This window comes from Phoca vitulina, unplaced genomic scaffold (genome assembly GCF_004348235.1).
Source record: "Phoca vitulina isolate PV1807 unplaced genomic scaffold, GSC_HSeal_1.0 scaffold37, whole genome shotgun sequence".
In the NCBI taxonomy this organism is placed as follows: Eukaryota; Metazoa; Chordata; class Mammalia; order Carnivora; family Phocidae; genus Phoca; species Phoca vitulina.
The window spans coordinates 2,813,854-2,832,153 of NW_022589740.1; the positions used below are offsets into that span (position 1 = coordinate 2,813,854).

General features: G+C 40.7%; 1 protein-coding gene and 1 pseudogene across 1 annotated transcript in view; both read left to right on the forward strand.

The window, feature by feature from the left end:
- Positions 1-18,300, forward strand: part of LOC116646638 (serine/threonine-protein kinase MRCK alpha-like) — a 48,217-nt gene that overhangs the window by 10,094 nt on the left and 19,823 nt on the right. Inside the window, exon 5 of the mRNA XM_032427477.1 lies at positions 9,093-9,203. Within this exon, the coding sequence (XP_032283368.1) occupies positions 9,093-9,203 (111 nt within the window). The remainder of the gene's footprint in view (positions 1-9,092; positions 9,204-18,300) is intronic.
- On the forward strand, positions 16,988-17,182 carry LOC116646760 (annotated as a pseudogene).

Sequence of the window (18,300 nt, forward strand, 5' to 3'; positions counted from 1 at the left end):
TCATGTGAGCTAATTCCTTTTAATAAACCTTTATATGTCTACGAAGTTAAAGTAACACATATAAAAATATAAAGATATATAAACAAATAAGTAAATATATATATTTATTTATTACAAGGAATTGGCTCACATGATTACGGTAAAGAACCAACAAGAGATAGATGGATCTAGATAGATGTACTTCTCCTGATGGATCTGTTCCTCTGGAAAGTTCTGACCAAGATGGATTTTGGTGCCCAGAAGTAAAGTGCTGCTCCAATAAATACCTAAAAATGCAGAAGTGGTTTTGGAACTGGGTGATGGGCGAGGCTGGGAACGGCTTGAAGCACAGCTAGAAAAAGCCCAGATTACCATGAAGGGGCTGTGGGTAGATTACAGGCGTTCTGGGTGATTCTGGTGGGAGCCGGGAGGGAAAAGTAGGGAGCTGGGGAGAAGGCCTCCATCTTCTTAGAGAACACACAAATAATCACGACAGAGCGCTGGTGGAATATAGATAGACAGTTCTCAGATGGAAATGAGGAAGAGCTTACTGGAAAGCCAAGGGCAGGCAAAGTTTATTGTAAAGGGGCAAAGAACTTGGCTGAACTGTGTTCTAGGGTTTTGTGGAGGGTAGAACTTGCCCTATTTAGTAGAGGAGATTTCTGGGCCACGTACTGAAGGTCTGGCTTGGGTCCTCGTTACTGCAAGAGGAGAGAAATGAGTTGAAAGAAGGAATCATCAGGCAGGGATGAGCCAGAGGGGAGAATACCGTGTGGAGGGGCAGAGACTCAAAGGGAGGAAGGAGCCCAGGAAGATGGAAACAGATGTCGGAGCTATGCTGCGGGGAGCTCAGGCTGCCTGGGGCCACGGTAGCTGGGGTGGCAAGGAAGGATCCTTCCCAGAAAGCCTCGGAGGGAGCCGGGCCCTGCCTGTGCACTTCTAGCCTCTAGAACCTCTATCGTCATCAGCAGGTGGCTTCCACTTTCCCTGTAGGCTTGTCCGAGCCTCTGCTACACACTACAGACATGCTGAGTCTTCAACAGTGAAGGACAGTGTCAGGGCCTCGTGGAAACAAAGACTGCATCAGCTGAGAGATAGATGACTCACGAGAGCAGCCTGCTCTCTGCCCAGGATCCAGCGAAATGAGAATTAATTAAGAAGAAGTGAATGAAGCACGGAAGGAAATCTAGTTATGGTCACTTCTTATGGAAAGTAGGGTGGTGTTGCTACATGTTCACTGTTCTGTGTGATGAGTAGATAAAAAAGCCTTTTCTTCTTGATCCATTTCTAACTCTGGATTTAATAGACTATGCTTTTGCAAACTGAAATAAAACATTTTTTAAATTAAAAAAAAAAGAATCAGAAATTAGAAGTTTAGAAAATTCTCAAGCCTGTCCATATCGCAAAAAAGGAGAAAGCTTTTCCTGAGAACACCAAGGGCACGGCTGAATCACCATTTGATAAAGACATCATGGCTGTGACTCACAAATTTAAGCAGCCCTGTCAGCAGAGGCCAGGAACAGAGATGGCATTGAACCAGCAGAGACACTGACAGTTTGAAGGGAAGGGGACAGACAAGGCTGATGGAATGAAGGACTGGATTTTACAGGGCTGGACCACAGAGCTGTGGGCTGTGAACGTGCACTATTCCCCGTATGGGCTGGGGCGCCTGGGTGGCTCAGTTGGTTAAGCGTCTACCTTCGCCTCAGGTCATGATCTCCAGGTCCTGGGATCGAGCCCCGCATCGGGCCCCCTGCTCAGTGGGGAGTCTGCTTCTCCCTCTTCTCCCTCTCCTCCCCAGCTCAAGCTCTCTGTTGCTATCTCTGTCTCTCAAATAAATTTAAAAAACCAACCAACCAACCAACCAGAGCCCATAAAGGCTCTCACCACAAGCTAAGGGGGCAAAACTATGTCTGTCCTTGGTTTCAGAGGGCAGAATAGCTGCAGAGCACCACGTGGGCCACGGGAGGGGATAGTCACCTCAGTGGGCCTGGATGGGAGGACATGGAGCCAAACGGGATTATTCTCCAGCCTTAAGATCTACTGGAATTTGCCTGTTTGGACTTGCCTGGGACCTGCCACTCCTCACTTCTTTCCTGTTTCTCCCCTTTTGGAGTTGCAAGGTCTCTCTCCCCTGGGCCTGTATTTTAGAAGCCCATAACTGGTGTAGTTTCACAGATTGACAGCTGGAGAGGAATTTGCCTTGGGACAAATCTACTTCTAGTCCCTCCCAGACCTGATTTCCGTGATACCGAGACAGGACCTTGGGCTTCTGACTTAGAGGTGGTGCTGGAATGAGTAAAGGCTTTTGGGGATGTTGGGGTGAAATGCAAGAATTCTGTATGTGAGAAGGACATGAATTTGCGGGGACAGGGACTGTAACTATAAAATGAATTGTGTCTCCCCGCCCATTCTTATGTTGAAACCCTGATCCTCAATGTGACTGCATTTGGAGATAGGGTTTTTTATAAGATTATTAAGGTTAAATGAGATAATAAGGTTGGGGGCTCTACTCTGATGGGATTGGAGGGCTTCTCTCCCTTCTTCCCTCCCCTCTGCCTACCCCTGTCCCCCAAGTGAGAATGCAGTCATCTGCAAACCAGGAAGAGGCTCTCACCAGAACCCCACTGTGTTGGCACCTGGTCTTGAGCAATAAATTCCTGCTGCAGAAGCCCCCCACTCTACGGTACTTTGTTTTGGCAGCCCTAGTTAACTAAAACACTCCCCGGATCATTTTGAGTGGCTAATGTAACTTGATAAGGACACTATTAGAAGGAAGGATTACAGTCTAATCTTACTATGGATAAAAAGAATGCTTTTTTAAAAAAATTAGTATTTTATTGGTTTTGTATCTGCTGTGAAAAATACAAGTTTTTTTGTCTTAACTGAGAACATAGCCTTAAGTTTTAGCCACAGATTTAAAAGATTGTTGAGGGTAAGCCTATAATAATGATGCTCCTATGGTTATTAAAGGAAACTGTATACAACCCAGAATTTTGGCTGAGTACACAGAAGCATCTTTGAGCTGTAGTTCTGAATTCTAACAAGGACATGCATGGTTTCACTCATGCTGATAGAAATGGTATTCCTTGAAGCAATTCAAAGATAATATACATTGTTTTCAATATATTTCATTGTTATTGCCCAAAGGTGGAACATCTTTGTGAAACACCAAATCTGACCTTTTGAATGATCTTAGCTGTACAATGGGAATTCCCATGAAATGCTGAACATGAAGAATTATTTTTAAAAAATTGCTGAACTTAATCCAGTTATATAAAAAAAATAACATAGCCTGACTGATCTGGTACTTTCCCAGTAAGGCAAAGTTTGATACTAGAAAATGCATCAGCATAACATATTATTAACAGATTAAAAAAATTAAACTGTATAATTTCAATAAAATCATAGAAAATCTGATAAAATTCAATATCTTTTTAACAAAACCCCTCAACACAAGCTGGAAACAGAAAAGAACCTTCTTTATCTCATAGAAGGTATCAGCAACAGCCACACAATTTTTTTTTTCAAAGATTTTATTTATTTATTTGACAGAGAGAGCACAAGCAGGGGGAGCAGGCAGTGGGAGAGGGAGAAGCAGGCTCCTTGCTGAGCAGGGAGCCAGACGTGGGATCCCAGGATCCTGGGATCATGACCTGAGCCGAAGGCAGACGCTTAATCGACTGAGCCACCCGGGTGCGCCCAGCCACACAGTTTTTAGCAGTATTTTTAATGGTGAAGTATTGAAACATTTCAATTTCTACATTTAGGAACAAGATAAAGATGCCCGCTATGACTATTTCTATTCGATATAATATGGAGGGCCTTTTCAACATATTATTAGAATTAATAAAAAAAAGTGTAGCAAGATGGTTGATTTGCTAATATATATACATATGCAGAAATATTTACAGAAATCAATATACAAAAATCAATATGTGAAATAAATTGTATGTATAGAATATATTGTATATACAGAATATATTGAGACTACCATGTTGATATACAGAAATCAAATGGATTTCTATACGCAGCTGAGAAATATTATGTAATTACCTTTTTTTAAAACAGACATCATTAACAATAGCATAAGAAATCAAGTTTTTAGAAATAAATATAATAGTAGCTAAAAGACCTCCGGGAAGAAATATTATAAAATTGTAAAGAGGGACATTTGAAAAGGCCTAAATAAAATAGAGAGTAACACTATATTCCTAGACTGGAAGACTTGATATTATAAAGATCTCAATTCCCCCTTAACTGATCATATTCAACCAACATTCTATCAAGATTGAAGATTCAATAGACTATATCAAGATTCAATATAATCATGATAAAAATCCCAATTTTTTCTCCATGGAACTTGAAATGTATATGGAAATGCAAAAGAGCAAGAAAGTAAGAATGTTTTTGAAGATGAAATTGGATAAGCTGGCTCTACAAAATGTCAAGACATTAAAGAACTACAGTAATTAGGGGCACCTGGGTGGCTCAGTGGGTTAAGCGTCTGCCTTTGGCTCAGGTCATGATCTTGGGGTCCTGGGATCGAGTCCTGCATCGGGCTCTCTGCTCAGCGGGGAGTCTGCTTCTCCTCTCCCTCTGCCCCTTCCCACAGCTCCTTCTCTCTCTCTCTCTCTCAAATAAGATCTTAAAAAAAGAACCACATTAATTAAAACAGTATGGTATTGGCAAACATATAGACACATAGACCAATGGAACAGAACAATATCCAGAAAAAAAGATATCTGTGGATACTTATTATAAAGCTAGGACTGCAGAGCAGTGGGGCAAAGACTGAAACCACAAGCCTCAGAGTGGAGAAGGATACTTGCACCATAACAACTAGCAAAGGCTTACATTCAGAGTATATGAAGAACCCTCTATCAGTAAGAGAAAGTCAGCTCAGCAGGAAAGGGGCAAGAAGCTTCACAGGCAATTCATAAAAGAGGAAATCCAAATAGACAATAAAAATACTAAAAGTTCTAGACCTCCTGAGACAGCACGACACAGTGACCGCAGAGGCGCGGCAAGCACTGGGAGTATTTGGCGTAATGAGGACGGCATGTACCGTACTATACACTGGAGCAATCTTGCAAATCTATGCCAGGAAATACATCTACGAATGTTCTTAACAGCTGAAATGGGAACAAACCCAAATGTTCATCAACTGGGGAGTGAACAAAGGGATTGTAGTGTATTCATATAATGAAATACCACATAGCAATAAAGATGAATAAGCCACAGCGATACACAACCCCATGGATGAATCTCATCAACACAATGTTGAGGGACGGGGTCCCTGGGGGATGGGCATTAAGGAGGGCACATGATGGAAAGAGCACTGGGTGTTATATACAACTGATGAATCACTGGACTCTACCTCGGAAACTAATAATACACTATATGTTAATTAATTGAATTTAAATTAAATTAAATTAAATTAAAAAGAAAAACCCACAGCGTTGAGTGAAAAAAGCCAGGCACGCAGGAGAACACACAGGGAACAAAATGGAACTCTAGCTGTGTCTGGGTCAGCCTATGAGCAGGGATGCTCTCTGCTAGGCTGGCTGGGGGCACTCAGCTGGGCCTCTATCACTAGCAGAGCGCCCCGCAGACATTTCCCACAGCCAGTGTTGTGGTTGGACTGGCCTTGTGGTTCTTATTATGATTGCAAGACTCATTTCAACAACAACCTTCAAGGAACTCTGAGGAACTGAGATTTATCACGGACAGTCCTGGAGAATACACAGCATGCCCAGGGCCACGTTTTATTGGCAAATTTAAAGCATAAGCCTAGGAATTAGGATGTGCGAAGGGGGAAGCGGGGCCCCTCAAGTGGTCAGGTGTCTAGGTTACCCAGGGCTTTCTGAGCGAGAAACCCTGACCCTAACCAGTGGGGACAGCCTAATTCTTTCTCTGGCTGTTTGGCGGGCAGCTGTGTGATGCATCTGGAAGAATGTTTATTCAGGATGGATGTCTTTTGAAATGGATGCCTCCGCAATCAAAAGCTGAATGTCAAGCATTTAAATTACCATCAGACGTTTCATGGCAGTTGCTTACACCGTAGTAGTGTTTAGGGATGCATACTTAATGTGGTAAAGTCCTAAACAAATGCAAAGAGGTGACTATTGTACCCAAGATGGTTTCCTTTAGGAGGAAGGAGGCTGTGACGGGGACACAGGAGGGGCTCCTGGGTGCCACCAGTGTCCCAGTTTTGGATGTAGGTGGTACATTCCAGGTTGTGCGCATTACAGCATTACAATAATTAACGTTATATGGCGTAGGCCCTTTTCCCTGTATTTGCTACATCTCACACTGAAAAACAGTTTACTGAACAAAGAGGGAGAGGACCAATGTCAACGGAATAGCTGGTGAGGTAGAGGAGTGTGAACCCCTGCGGCTGTGATCGGAGGTCGGGAGGGTGGAGTGAAGGGACCACAGCGAGTGAGGTGGGAGGACCTGAGTTTCCGGTGAGTGACGGGCACTGTGATGACCGCTGAAGGAGCGCAAGGCACCGGGCCCTACCAGGGAACACGTCTATCAGCAGTAAGTGACAGGCAGGCTTGCCGGGTTTTGAGTTCCAACCTTTAGCATTAGGCTTAAGGACTTTGTTGGGAACCTTGCTGATTTCTTAAATATTAGCCACAGAGAACATGGAATTAATGAACAGGAATCAATCCAAAAGCGGACTTTTAAACTCTCCACACCAGAAAAGCACCAATCAAATATTACGTGAACAGTGTGTCCTATTTCACAAAAAGGGTCACATGAATTAACGATCAAAGGTGCTGTCTCCAACTTGAGAGAAAAAAAAACAAAAACAGGGCATTCGGGGATTTAAGCCATGTTTTGGATGCTGCCTTGAACTGATAACAAGTCCAGGAAGTAATTTACTAAGCAGAGATTTTTGCTTTGCACATCATCAATTATTTCTGCTTCTAATTATCTGGCCTGACTCTCTGAAGAGTTTGTTCTGTTGGCCCAAGAACGTGCTCAGACAAAGCCTTAGGTTTTGTTTTGTTTTTTTTTCCATCAGTGAAGGCTCCGAGACTAAGGGCTGCTCAGGCCGTGTAAGCCTTTCTATAATGTCTCCCAGCTCCCCCAGAACCCCTAAATCCCCAGTTACAGATGCCATCACCACCACAACCACCACGAGCATAATTTTATATGTATTATTAAACAACAGAAATTCAACTGAGTAAATTTAAAGATCTAATGGGCTTCATTCAACAACTTACGAATCGGGCTGCATCTCATCTAACAAACAGAAGGGAGCTCTGATGAGTAATACAAACGGAAGGCTTTCACAGGCAGAAACAGGTGGGAAAAGGATGTTATTAGCAAAGGAAAGAAAGGATGGTCTCAGGGAGGTCACCTTCCCTGAGGAGGAAGGGCATCAACAGTGTGGTGAGGAAATTCCAGACTGATTGGCTCACAGTTCCAGTGCTGGGAGAGGCTGAAACAGCACTTAGATTAGGTGTGAAGTCTTGGTGGGGCTTAACGTAAGTGACTCCATTTTGAGTATATTGTTTCTTTTTTCTTTTTTTTTTTTTTTATTTGACAGAGACACAGCGAGAATGGGAACACAAGCAGGGGGAGTGGGAGAGGGAGAGAAGCAGGCTTCCTGCCAAGCAGTGAGCCGGACGCGGGGCTCGATCCCAGGACTCCGGGATCATGACCTGAGCCGAAGGCAGACGCTTAACGACTGAGCCACCCAGGCGCCCCATATTGTTTCTTTTTAACAACATTAAATATTAAGTGTATGAAAATAGCAAAACACACTGTTTTTCTTCTCTAGTATCATACAAAACACTGTGTGCATGCAACCCCAAGAAGGCTCCCCCTTGTCTTTGCACCGATCCCCTCCTATACAGAAATCCTGGAGCTGCCTCTGCATTTTAAGATATTTTATAACTTTGGAAATCACTATGTATTATGTATTATATGTATTATGTATGTATTACATGTATGTATTATGTATTATATGATCTTCCAAACTCAATTTTAAAAATTTCTTAACATGAGGGTGTTGGCGTTGAGTGCCCGTGTTTCTGTGTTGCTAAATAAGCAGGGGTTTGTATTTCACTTAATGCCTGACGCAGTGTAGGGGAGGAACAATTCTCCCCTCCTCTCTCTGGGTCTCTGGCTGGGCCTGAGAATTAAACTGACATAAGAAATTAACAAAACAAAAACATACCAGTTTTAACTGAATGTTCACTTGTATGCGAGAGTCTCCACAAGACAAGAAGTGACCAGAGCAGGAAGCTCTTACGCCTTTTAGACAAAGAAACAAATCGTATGTGGAGACTTGACACGATAAAGGGGTTGGGGCTGCGGGCAGTGAGTGCTGAAGAAGTAACTAGGAAGCTGTGGGCTAGTTAAGACGAGGTTTGTTTACACAGCCTTCCTGGCCCCAAATATCCCACCTCTGGTGATAAGAATGTCTTCCCTCCTCCTGGTACAGGGAGGGCACCTTTCCCAGGGGAGATTTATCACCTGTTTTCAGGAAGACAAAGGAGGGTCAGAGTGTCCTTCTTGCACTGGACTGTTTCTCAAGTAACTTTAATTCAAAATAATCAATATACCAAATTGGCATACCTTCGTTAAGTACTCCCACAGACAGATTTCTCTTTAGTTTCTAGTTCATTTCTCTACTACCCACTCTGGATGGAATCCACTCTTCTTTTGACATCTTAGCACTTTCCTTCCTCCCTCCCTCCCTCCCTCCCTTTCTCCCTCCCTCCCTCCCTCCCTTCCTTCCTAGGTTTTACTTATTTATTTGAGAGAGAGCGAGAATAAGTAAGCATGAGCAGGGGAGGGGCTGAGGCAGAGGGAGAGGCAAACTCGCGGCGGAGCAGGGAGCCCGACGCGGGGCTCGATCCCAGGAGCCCGGGATCACGACCCGAGCGCCCCCGGCCCGTGCCAGCACGTGGCAGCAGAACAGAAGGACGCGGTGGAGCAGGCTGCTCACTACGGCAGCCTCGTGCGTTGAAATACTTCTAACAAAAATACTAAAATTATAGTTTGTTACTGAGAAATACTGTAATGTTCATGACTGACATTAAGAACTGTGAATTCTAAACAATGAGCTCCGGATTTTTTTTTTTTTCTAGACAGATCCAGTTGAGAACATATTTGAACAGAACCTCAAGATCAAGTTTTACATCAGTTCTGGGTCCACATCTCCGTCCTCTCACAGTGGAGACGAAGCTGACCCAGTTAAGGTGCCTCCCTGGGGTAGCTTTGCTCCCAAACTCTGCACGTGCAACAAAACAAAGGGGGAACAAACCCCAATCAGAAAGAGAGCGGCATTTCTCTCCTAGTCAAATACACTGTGTAGCTGGCACAGCCCCTTAGAGGGTATTAAGGTTAACTGGTACACTGGGAGACTTGAAACTCGGATGAGAACACTATTCCCGAAAGTCAGCAACAAATGACAAAGCTTCTACTGGGTCTTGAAGAACAGGCTTCATCACTGTGTCCACTCTGAACGTTTCAGGAGTCAGGATAGGGCAGGGACATAGTATATTGTAACGCCAAGTCTGGGGTTATGTATAATTAGTAAGCTATAAAATACATTTGTGACGATGCTTATTAAGGTCTGAGATAGTTTCTTCTCTTCTGTACAATGGTACGTAAAGCAATGCTTCATTGGCCCTTCCTTCATGTTACTCAGAGACTGTGAGTCGCTGCCAAAGAAAATCTTTCCTCCAGAAGTCGAGGGGTTTGGTGTCTCTCAGCTCACATGCTCCCTGTTCAGAAATGCCGCTCCCCTCCTGCTCTGCATCTCCTTCACCCCGATTAATCCATTAATCTGGGCAGGGATTGCTTCCTGCCTGCTTTGGAATCTGGGGGCTGGGCTACAAGTTGTGAGGGGGGGTGTATAGTTTAGTGGGGAAAGCTTCGGTGTGCCTTGTAGCCAGGCCAGACGTTATCTGCAAATTCTGCTCAGATTCTCTGAAATTTTGATAACAATTTTATCTTACTGTTTTAAAAGTTTAATGATAAAGTATTTCCGTCATAGAGGAATAATCTATCATGAATCCATACACCTATTGATATACCTACTGCTCACAAATTTAGCAAAACAGGGCTAAATTTTTGTTGTACACAATTTTTGTGTTAGATAAGAGAAATTAGATGAACTGGAAAGCACTGGACGCGTGAACTGCACTCTCCTCCCTCCTGGGAGGCTACGGGACATCACTAGCAGATGTGTGCATTCTTCCTGCCACCTTCTTGTACATGTGCACATGTCCTTCAAGTGGGGGGACTGCTTCGCTGGCTTAAAACACTCACACAAAGAGTCTCCCTATTATTGCACAACTAGCCATGCTGAGACACTTCATTCATTCCGACTGCTGGGTGGTATTCCAGTGTATCAATACACTTAGACTTACAGGACAGGGCTCCTTTTGATGCACATTTGGGTTGATTCCATTTCTCACTACCGCAATTTCTCCATTATAACGAGCCTGTTGGTGCCTGCTGCTTCTACGGTAGTCCCCTCCCCCCAGTCCGTGATTTCAGTCATCTGCAGTCAACCAGGGTCCAGAAGCAGATGACCCTCCACCTGACACCTGCTCAGAAGGTCAACAGTCCCCTAACACCAGGTCCCAGTGTCCACAGCATTCACCTCGCTTCATCTCATCACAGGGACATTTTATCATCTCGCATCATCACAAGAAGAAGGGTGAGGACAGGACAAGATGTTTTGGGGCGGGGAGAGAGAGAGAGATCAACCACATTCACGTAACTTTTATTACAGTATATTGTTAAAATTGTTCAATTTTGTTATTAGTTATTGTTGTAATCTCTTACTGTTCCTAATTTATAAAGTAAACTTTTTCAAAGGTATGTATGAATAGGAAAAATATAGTTTATATATATAGGATTTGTTACTATCTGTGGTTTCAGGCATTCACTGGGGGTCTGTATACATATGGGAGAGTTTGTTATTTTCACATATATGCATATTTTCAATGTAAAATTTTGGCAACAGTGCTTTAATTTTTGGGGAATAGTTATAGATTTTATGGGAACTTTGCAGGTACATATGAATTTATTTTCCTAGACTACTGAAGGCTGCCATCTGATTTTCTATCACCTCAAATATGTCAGCGTGTATTTCTTACAATTAAGAATATTCTCCTACACATACCATAGAGACTCTTAATCATAGGAAACAAACTGCGGGTTGCTGGAAGGGAAGGGGTGAGGGGATGGGGTGACTGGGGGATGGGCATTAAGGCGGGCACGGGATGGAATGAGCACTGGGTGTTATATAAGATTGACGAATCACTGAACTCTACCTCTGAAAATAATAATACACTATATGTTGATTAACTGAATTCAAATAAAAAAATAAAGAAGTTAAAAAAAAAAAGCATATTCTCCTGCATATATATATACACCCCCACAGTACAAGCATTGTGCCTGATGGTGGCGCATTCCTACCATCTGACCCTAAGGCCACATTCAGGTTTCACGGGTTGTCCCGTGGCGCCCCTCACAACAAAAGGATCCTGGTCAAAATCCTGCTTTGCATGTGCTTGTCATCTCTCTTCAGTCTCTTCCCATCTGCAACAATTTCTTAGTCTTTGTTTGATTTTGTGACCTTGAGACTCTCAAAAGCCACAGGCCAATGTCGAGTAGAATGCTCCTCATTTAAAAAAAAAAAAAAAAGTTTCGTCGTGGCTTTATGCAGCTTACGCCTTATTGGCCGGAATACCCCAGAAGGGATGTTGTGGTTTTCTCACTCTATCCCACCAGGAGGGATGTTTGCTTTGACCACTGCACTAAGGTGGGATTTTCCAGGCCTCTCTTTTCCTTGGTAATTGATAAGTATTTTGTAGAGAGGTACTTTGAAACCATTTAAGTACCCTATTGCTCACCAAACTTTCCATTTATTTATATCTCTATGGACTCATGGTTTCTTATTTTATTCAATGGCTTACAATCCATTCGTGTCATTACTTATTCTGATGTCCATACGGTCGCAGATGTGGTCTGTGTGAGCCCTTTGGTACTGTGTCCATCTGACGTTCACTGAGGACCTTCTTTCTATCTGGCAGAACAAGACGCATCAACTCATCCATACGGTATTGCCCCAGCCCTGCATTCAGCCATTTCTCCAAGGAACACTGATTGCTTTTGGTGGAGAATGGTATTCAGAAGTCTCGCTTTGAGTGTTAGGTGTGCCCACTGCTACTAGAATATCACTATTCCAGGCCCTTTTACTACAGAAAATTTGTACATCAGCCTAAATGTAGAAATCTTTTTTTTAAGATTTATTTTAAAGAGAGAGAGAGTGTGCGCGTGCCTGAGTGAGCACGAGCGCGGGGAGGGGCAGAGGGAGACAAAGAATCCCAAGCAGACTCCCCGCAGAGCACAGAGCCCTAAGAGGGGCTCAATCTCATTACCCCGAGATCATGGCCAGAGCTGAAATCAAGAGTTGGCCATTTAACTGGCTGGACCTGGACACCCAGGTGCCCCAAAATCTATCTATCTATCTATCTATCTATCTATCTATCTATCTATCTATCTATCTATCAAAACTGAGTTCGTGCATACATAAATAACTAATTCCAGTCCAACATTATAGGGTTCATCTCTGCAGGTAGCCCATCCTCACCCCACGTGGGCTCTGCATCCACACTCCAGGGTACCCTGCATGTGCACACTCTTCTGCCTGGAGCAGAGAGTTTTTGAGAATCGACTTCTACTCTTACTTAGCAGCATGTAAAAATTCTCATTTCCTTATATCCATGTCAACACTGACACTAGACATTTGAAATTTTGTAATTCTGATGGGTATAAAGTGGTATCTAATTATTGCTTTCATTTTGTCACACAGAGGTTTTTAAGTTATGGTGTTAACACTGTAAAATTCATCAGTCCTTTCTTTTATTGCTTGCACTTTTTTAGTGTTTTCTGAGAAATCCATTTCTATCCTATCCTTCTATCCCAAAAGTTCCAAAAAGATTTTAAGGTTTTGCTTTTCACATTTGGGAAATTAGATCTTTGCTTGCTAGAAAATACAAATCAACTATTGCCAGCATGATAGCTGTCCAATCCCATGGACTGACTTGTCTATTATTTCCCTGATAATTTGTACAGGTAAATTCCATTTCACTGTGCTTTGCTGTATTGTACTTCACAGATACTGCGTTTTTTACAAATTGAAGGTTTTTGTGGCAAGCCCGTGTCAAACAGGCTCTTGGTGCCATTTTTCCAATAGCATCTGCTCACTTCTTATCTCTGTGTCACATGCTGATAATTCTTGCAATATTTCAACTTTTTCATTATTATTGTATTTGTTACGTGATCTGTGATCAGTGACTATGACTCGCTGAAAGCTCAGATGATGGCACTTTTTAGAGATAAAATATTTTTAAATTAAGATATGTACATTGTTTTTTCTTTTTTTATTATTGTAGTATAGTTGGCATATAATGTTTTATTAGTTTCAGGTGTACAACATAGTGATTCAACAATTCTATACATTACTCAACGCTCACCGCCCTAAATGTAATGCTTTCTAAGTGTGAGACCCCCAACTCTGTTCTTCTTTTCAATACTGTTTGGGCTATTTGGATCCCTTGAGAGTCTACATGCATCTTGGGATAAATTTTCCTATTTCTGCAAAAAAAAGTCTCTGAGATTTTGATAAGAATTGCACTGAATTAACCCTAACTTATATGATCAACATACATTATTACATAATTACTGACTATATTCCCTATGCCATACTTTTTCCTCTCCATGAGTTATTTATAAGTGGAAGTTTTTATTTTTTATTATTTTTTTAATTTAAATTCAATTAGCCAACATATAGTACATCATTAGTTTTTGATGTAGTGTTCAATGATTCATTAGTTGCATATAACTGGAAGTTTGTATTTCTTGATCCCCTCTGGCAACCACCAGTTTGGTCTCTGTATTTATTAGTCCATTTCTGTTTTTTTGTTTGTTCATTTTGTTTTTTAGATTCCATATATGAGTGAAGTCATATGGTATTTATCCTTCTCTGTCTTATTTCATTTAACATAAAACTCTCTAGGTCTATCCATGTTGCTGGAAGTGACAAGATCTCATTTTTTATGGCTGAATAATAATTTGTTATATATATGTATACATATATATACACATATTCACATCTTCTTTATCCATTCATTTATTGTTGGATACTTGTGTTGCTTCCATATCTTGGCTGTCATAAATAATGCTGCAATAAACATAGGAGTGCGTATACCTTTTCAAATCAGTGTTTTCATTTTCTTTGGGTAAATACCCAGCAGTGGAATTACTGGATCATATGGTATTTCTATTTTTAAATTTTGGAGAAAACTCCGTATTGTTTTCCGCAGTGGCTGCACCGGTTTGCATTCCCACCAACAGTGGATCAGAGTTCACTTCTCTCCACATCCTTGTCCACACTTATTTCTTGTGTTTTTGATAATAGCCATTCTGACAGGTGTGAGGTGGTATCTCATTGTGTTTTTGACTTGCATTTCCCTGACAATGAGTGATGTTGAGCATCTTTTCATGTGTCTGTTGGCCATTTGTGTGTCTTCTTTGGAAAAAAAATGTCTATTCAGGTCCTCTGCCCATTTTAAAATCAGATTATTTGGCTTTTTGGTGTTGAGTTGCATGAGTTCTTTATATATTTTGGATACTAACCCTTACTGGATATAGCATTTGCAAAAATCTTCTCCCATTCAGGAGGCTGCCTTTTCATTTTGTTGATAGTTACCTCTGTTGTGCAAGTTTTCTAAAATTTTGGTGTAGTCCCAATAGTTTATGCTTGCTTTGTTTCTCTTCCCTGAGGAGACATGTCCATAAATATGTTGCAAAGGGTGATGTCCAAGAGATTACTGCCTATATTTTCTTTTAGGATTTTTATGGTTTCAGGTCTCCCATTTAGGTCTTTAATCCATCTTGAATTTATTTTTGTGTATGGTGTAAGAAAGTGGTCCTCATTCTTTTGCATGCAGCTGTCCTGTTTTCCCAACCCCATCTGTACCATCCTTTTCTTACTGAATGGTCTTGGCACCCTTGTTGAAAATCAGTTGATCATATAAGTGAGTTAATTTCTGGGCATTCCATTGGTGTATATGAGTGTCTGATGTCAGTATCACACTTAGCTTTCTAAGTGTGAGACCCCCAACTCTGTTCTTCTTTTCAATACTGTTTGGGCTATTTGGATCCCTTGAGAGTCTATATGCATCTTGGGATACATTTTCCTATTTCTGCAAAAAAATGTCTCTGAGATTTTGATAAGAATTGCACTGAATCTGTGGATCATTTTGGGTTATATGGACATCTTAACAATATTAATTCTTCTAATACATGAATATGGGATGTTATTCCATTTATTGGTGTCCTCTGGATTTCCTTCACCAATGTTTTGCAGTTTACAGTAAACAAGTTGTTTGCCTCCATGGTTAAGTTTATTCCTAAGCATTTTTTTTTCTTTTCCATGCTATTACAAATGGAGTTTTTCTTTCTTCAGATATGATCATGTCATCTGTGAATCAATATCCATATATCCTCTTCCCATATAAATTTTAGAATAATATTGTTTATATCTATAACAAAGCCTTACAGTACTAGTATTCTGAGAGAAGCGGCATTAAACCTGTATTTAATCTAGAGAGAATTGGCATCTTTCCTATGCTGAGTCTTCCAATTCATGAACTCAGTATGCCTCTCCACTTATTCAGATATTCTTGGACTCTTCTCAACAGCATTTTGTGATTTTGAGCACACAAGTCTTGGATGTGTTTTGTGAGATTTACACCTAAGTATTTTTTTTTTTTAGCAATTGTAGATGGTACTATACTTTTAACTTCAATTTACATGTATTTGTTGCTAGTATTGTTGAAGTACAATTGATTTTTGTATGCTGATCTTGTAACTTGAGAACTTGCTAAGCTCATTAATTTCTAGGACGTTTGTGTGTGTGTGTGTGTGTGTGTGTGTGTGTGCAGATTCCTTGGAATATTCTATGATCATGTCATCTGAAAATAGCTTCCTTCCTAATCTGTATGACTTTTCTTTCCTTTTCTTGCCCTACTGCCCTGGCAAGAACTTCTACTACTATCTGATAAGAATGGACATCTCTTGTACTCATATTAAGGGAAAACAATTCAATCTTTCACCATTAATTATGATGGTAGCTGTAGGATTTTTGTAGATGCTCTTTATCAATTTGAGGAAGTGTCTCACTAGGTTGTGGAGAGTTTTTATCACAAATCGATGTTAAGTTCTGTCAAATGCTTCTTCTGCATTAATGTATTATCTCATGGGCTTTCTGTTAGCCTGTTAATATGATAGATAACATTGATTGATTTTCAAATATTGGATCACCTTTACTTTCCTGAAGCAAACACAACACTCATAATGTATATGCTTTGTATATACTGTGGAATTCTATTTGCTAATATACCCTTAGACTTTTGTATCCACATTAACCCAGCATGTTGGTCAGTAGTATTTTCATGTGTGTACTGTGCTTGTCTGATTTTGCCATCAGAGTAATACTGGCTTTATAGAATGTGCTGGGAAGTATTCTCTTTTATTTTGTAAAAAAAATTATAGAGAATTATTGATAATTATTTTTTAAACATTTGTTATAAGTTTTCAATAAAGCTATTCTGGAGATTTCTTTCTGGGAGTTTTTAAATTATAAATTTGATTTCTTTAATAGTTATTAGGCTATTCAAATTACTTATGTCATATTGGGTGAGTTGTGGTAGTTTGTACTTTTGGAGAAATTGGTCCATTTCATTTAAGTGATTTCATTATGGATACATAATTTACTACTATATTGTGTCAACAACGTTTTATCTGATCAAATGAAGTGTGTCAACTTCACCTTCCTTTACATCATTTTACTCTTCCCCATTTGTAATATAATTGTGCTACATATTTCTCTCTATGCACTGAGGGATATTAGTGTTATGATGTTTGCTTCAACCATCTAACATAATTTAGAAAATCTATCAAGACTATACTTTCAGGGATCATTTCTATAGTTTGTTACTAGAGAAGTTTCTCTGAATGTGTAGAGTACTCGAAACCACAAGAAGGAGACAGTGTCCCTTTCTGAGCGTGAAGCTTCTCCAGCTGCCCTTTGCCATTGATGATCGTTTTTCTCCTTTTTTGGAGGGGGAAAAGGGAGGGACACCCTTTGAAAGGTTTCTAAAAAAAAAAACCACAGTATCCTATTTACCCATATTTTCACTCTTCCCATTTGCTTCCTTCATTTTGCTTCCTTCATTTCCTTTCTTGTAGAGAACTTACTGTAGCTATCCTAAGTATACTGCAGACAAGTTCTCTTAGAGATTTTGCAATTGTTTTGATGTAAAAATCACTTAAAAAATTAGTGGGCTTTAGGGATACCTGGCTGGCTCAGTCAGTAGAGCACGCAACTCTTGATCTCAGGGTTGTAGGTTCGAGCTGCACATTGGGTGTAGAGATTATTTAAAAATAAAATTTTTTTTTAAAAGATTTTATTTATTTATTTGACACAGAGAGAGAGAGAGATAGCGAGAGAGAGAGCACAAGCAGGGGGAGGGGCAGAGGGAGAGAGAGAGAAGCAGGCTCCCTGCTGAGCAAGGAGCCCAATGTGGCCAGGACCCTGGGATCATGACCTGAGCCAAAGGCAGATGCTTAACTGACTGAGCCACCCAGGTGCCTCTTAAAAATAAAATCTTTAGAAAAAATTAATGGACTTTATTTGGGGGTAGTTTTACATTCACAGAAAAATTTAGTGGCAAATACAAAGTTCTTACTTACCTGTCTCACCACCACCCACCCCACCCCTGCCCCATCCCAGTTTCTTCCACTATTAACAACTTCCATTATTAACAATTTATGTACCAGCACCAAAAGTGTGGTACATTTTGTTACAGTTATGAGCCATTATTATTAACTAAAGTCTATCGTTAAGGTTCACATTTTGGATTATACATTTTACAGATGTACAACTGGATAAATGACAAATGGACAATGACATGTATCTATCACGACAGTATCATATAAGTGCACTTTCACTGTCTTAACAATTCCTGTGCTCCACTGATTCTTCCCTTCCTCCCTCCTTCCCTCCACCTGAAATCCTGGAAACCACCGATCTTTCTACTATCTTCATAGTTTTGCTTTTTCCACTGTCAGATAGTTGGAATCATACAGCTTTTTTCAGATTGGCTTCTTTCATTTAGCACTGTGCATTTAATATGTTGTTTCTCTCTGGCTGCTTTCATTATTTTTTTTTTTAATTTCATTTTTTGCCTTTAGTTTCCAGAAGTTTTACTA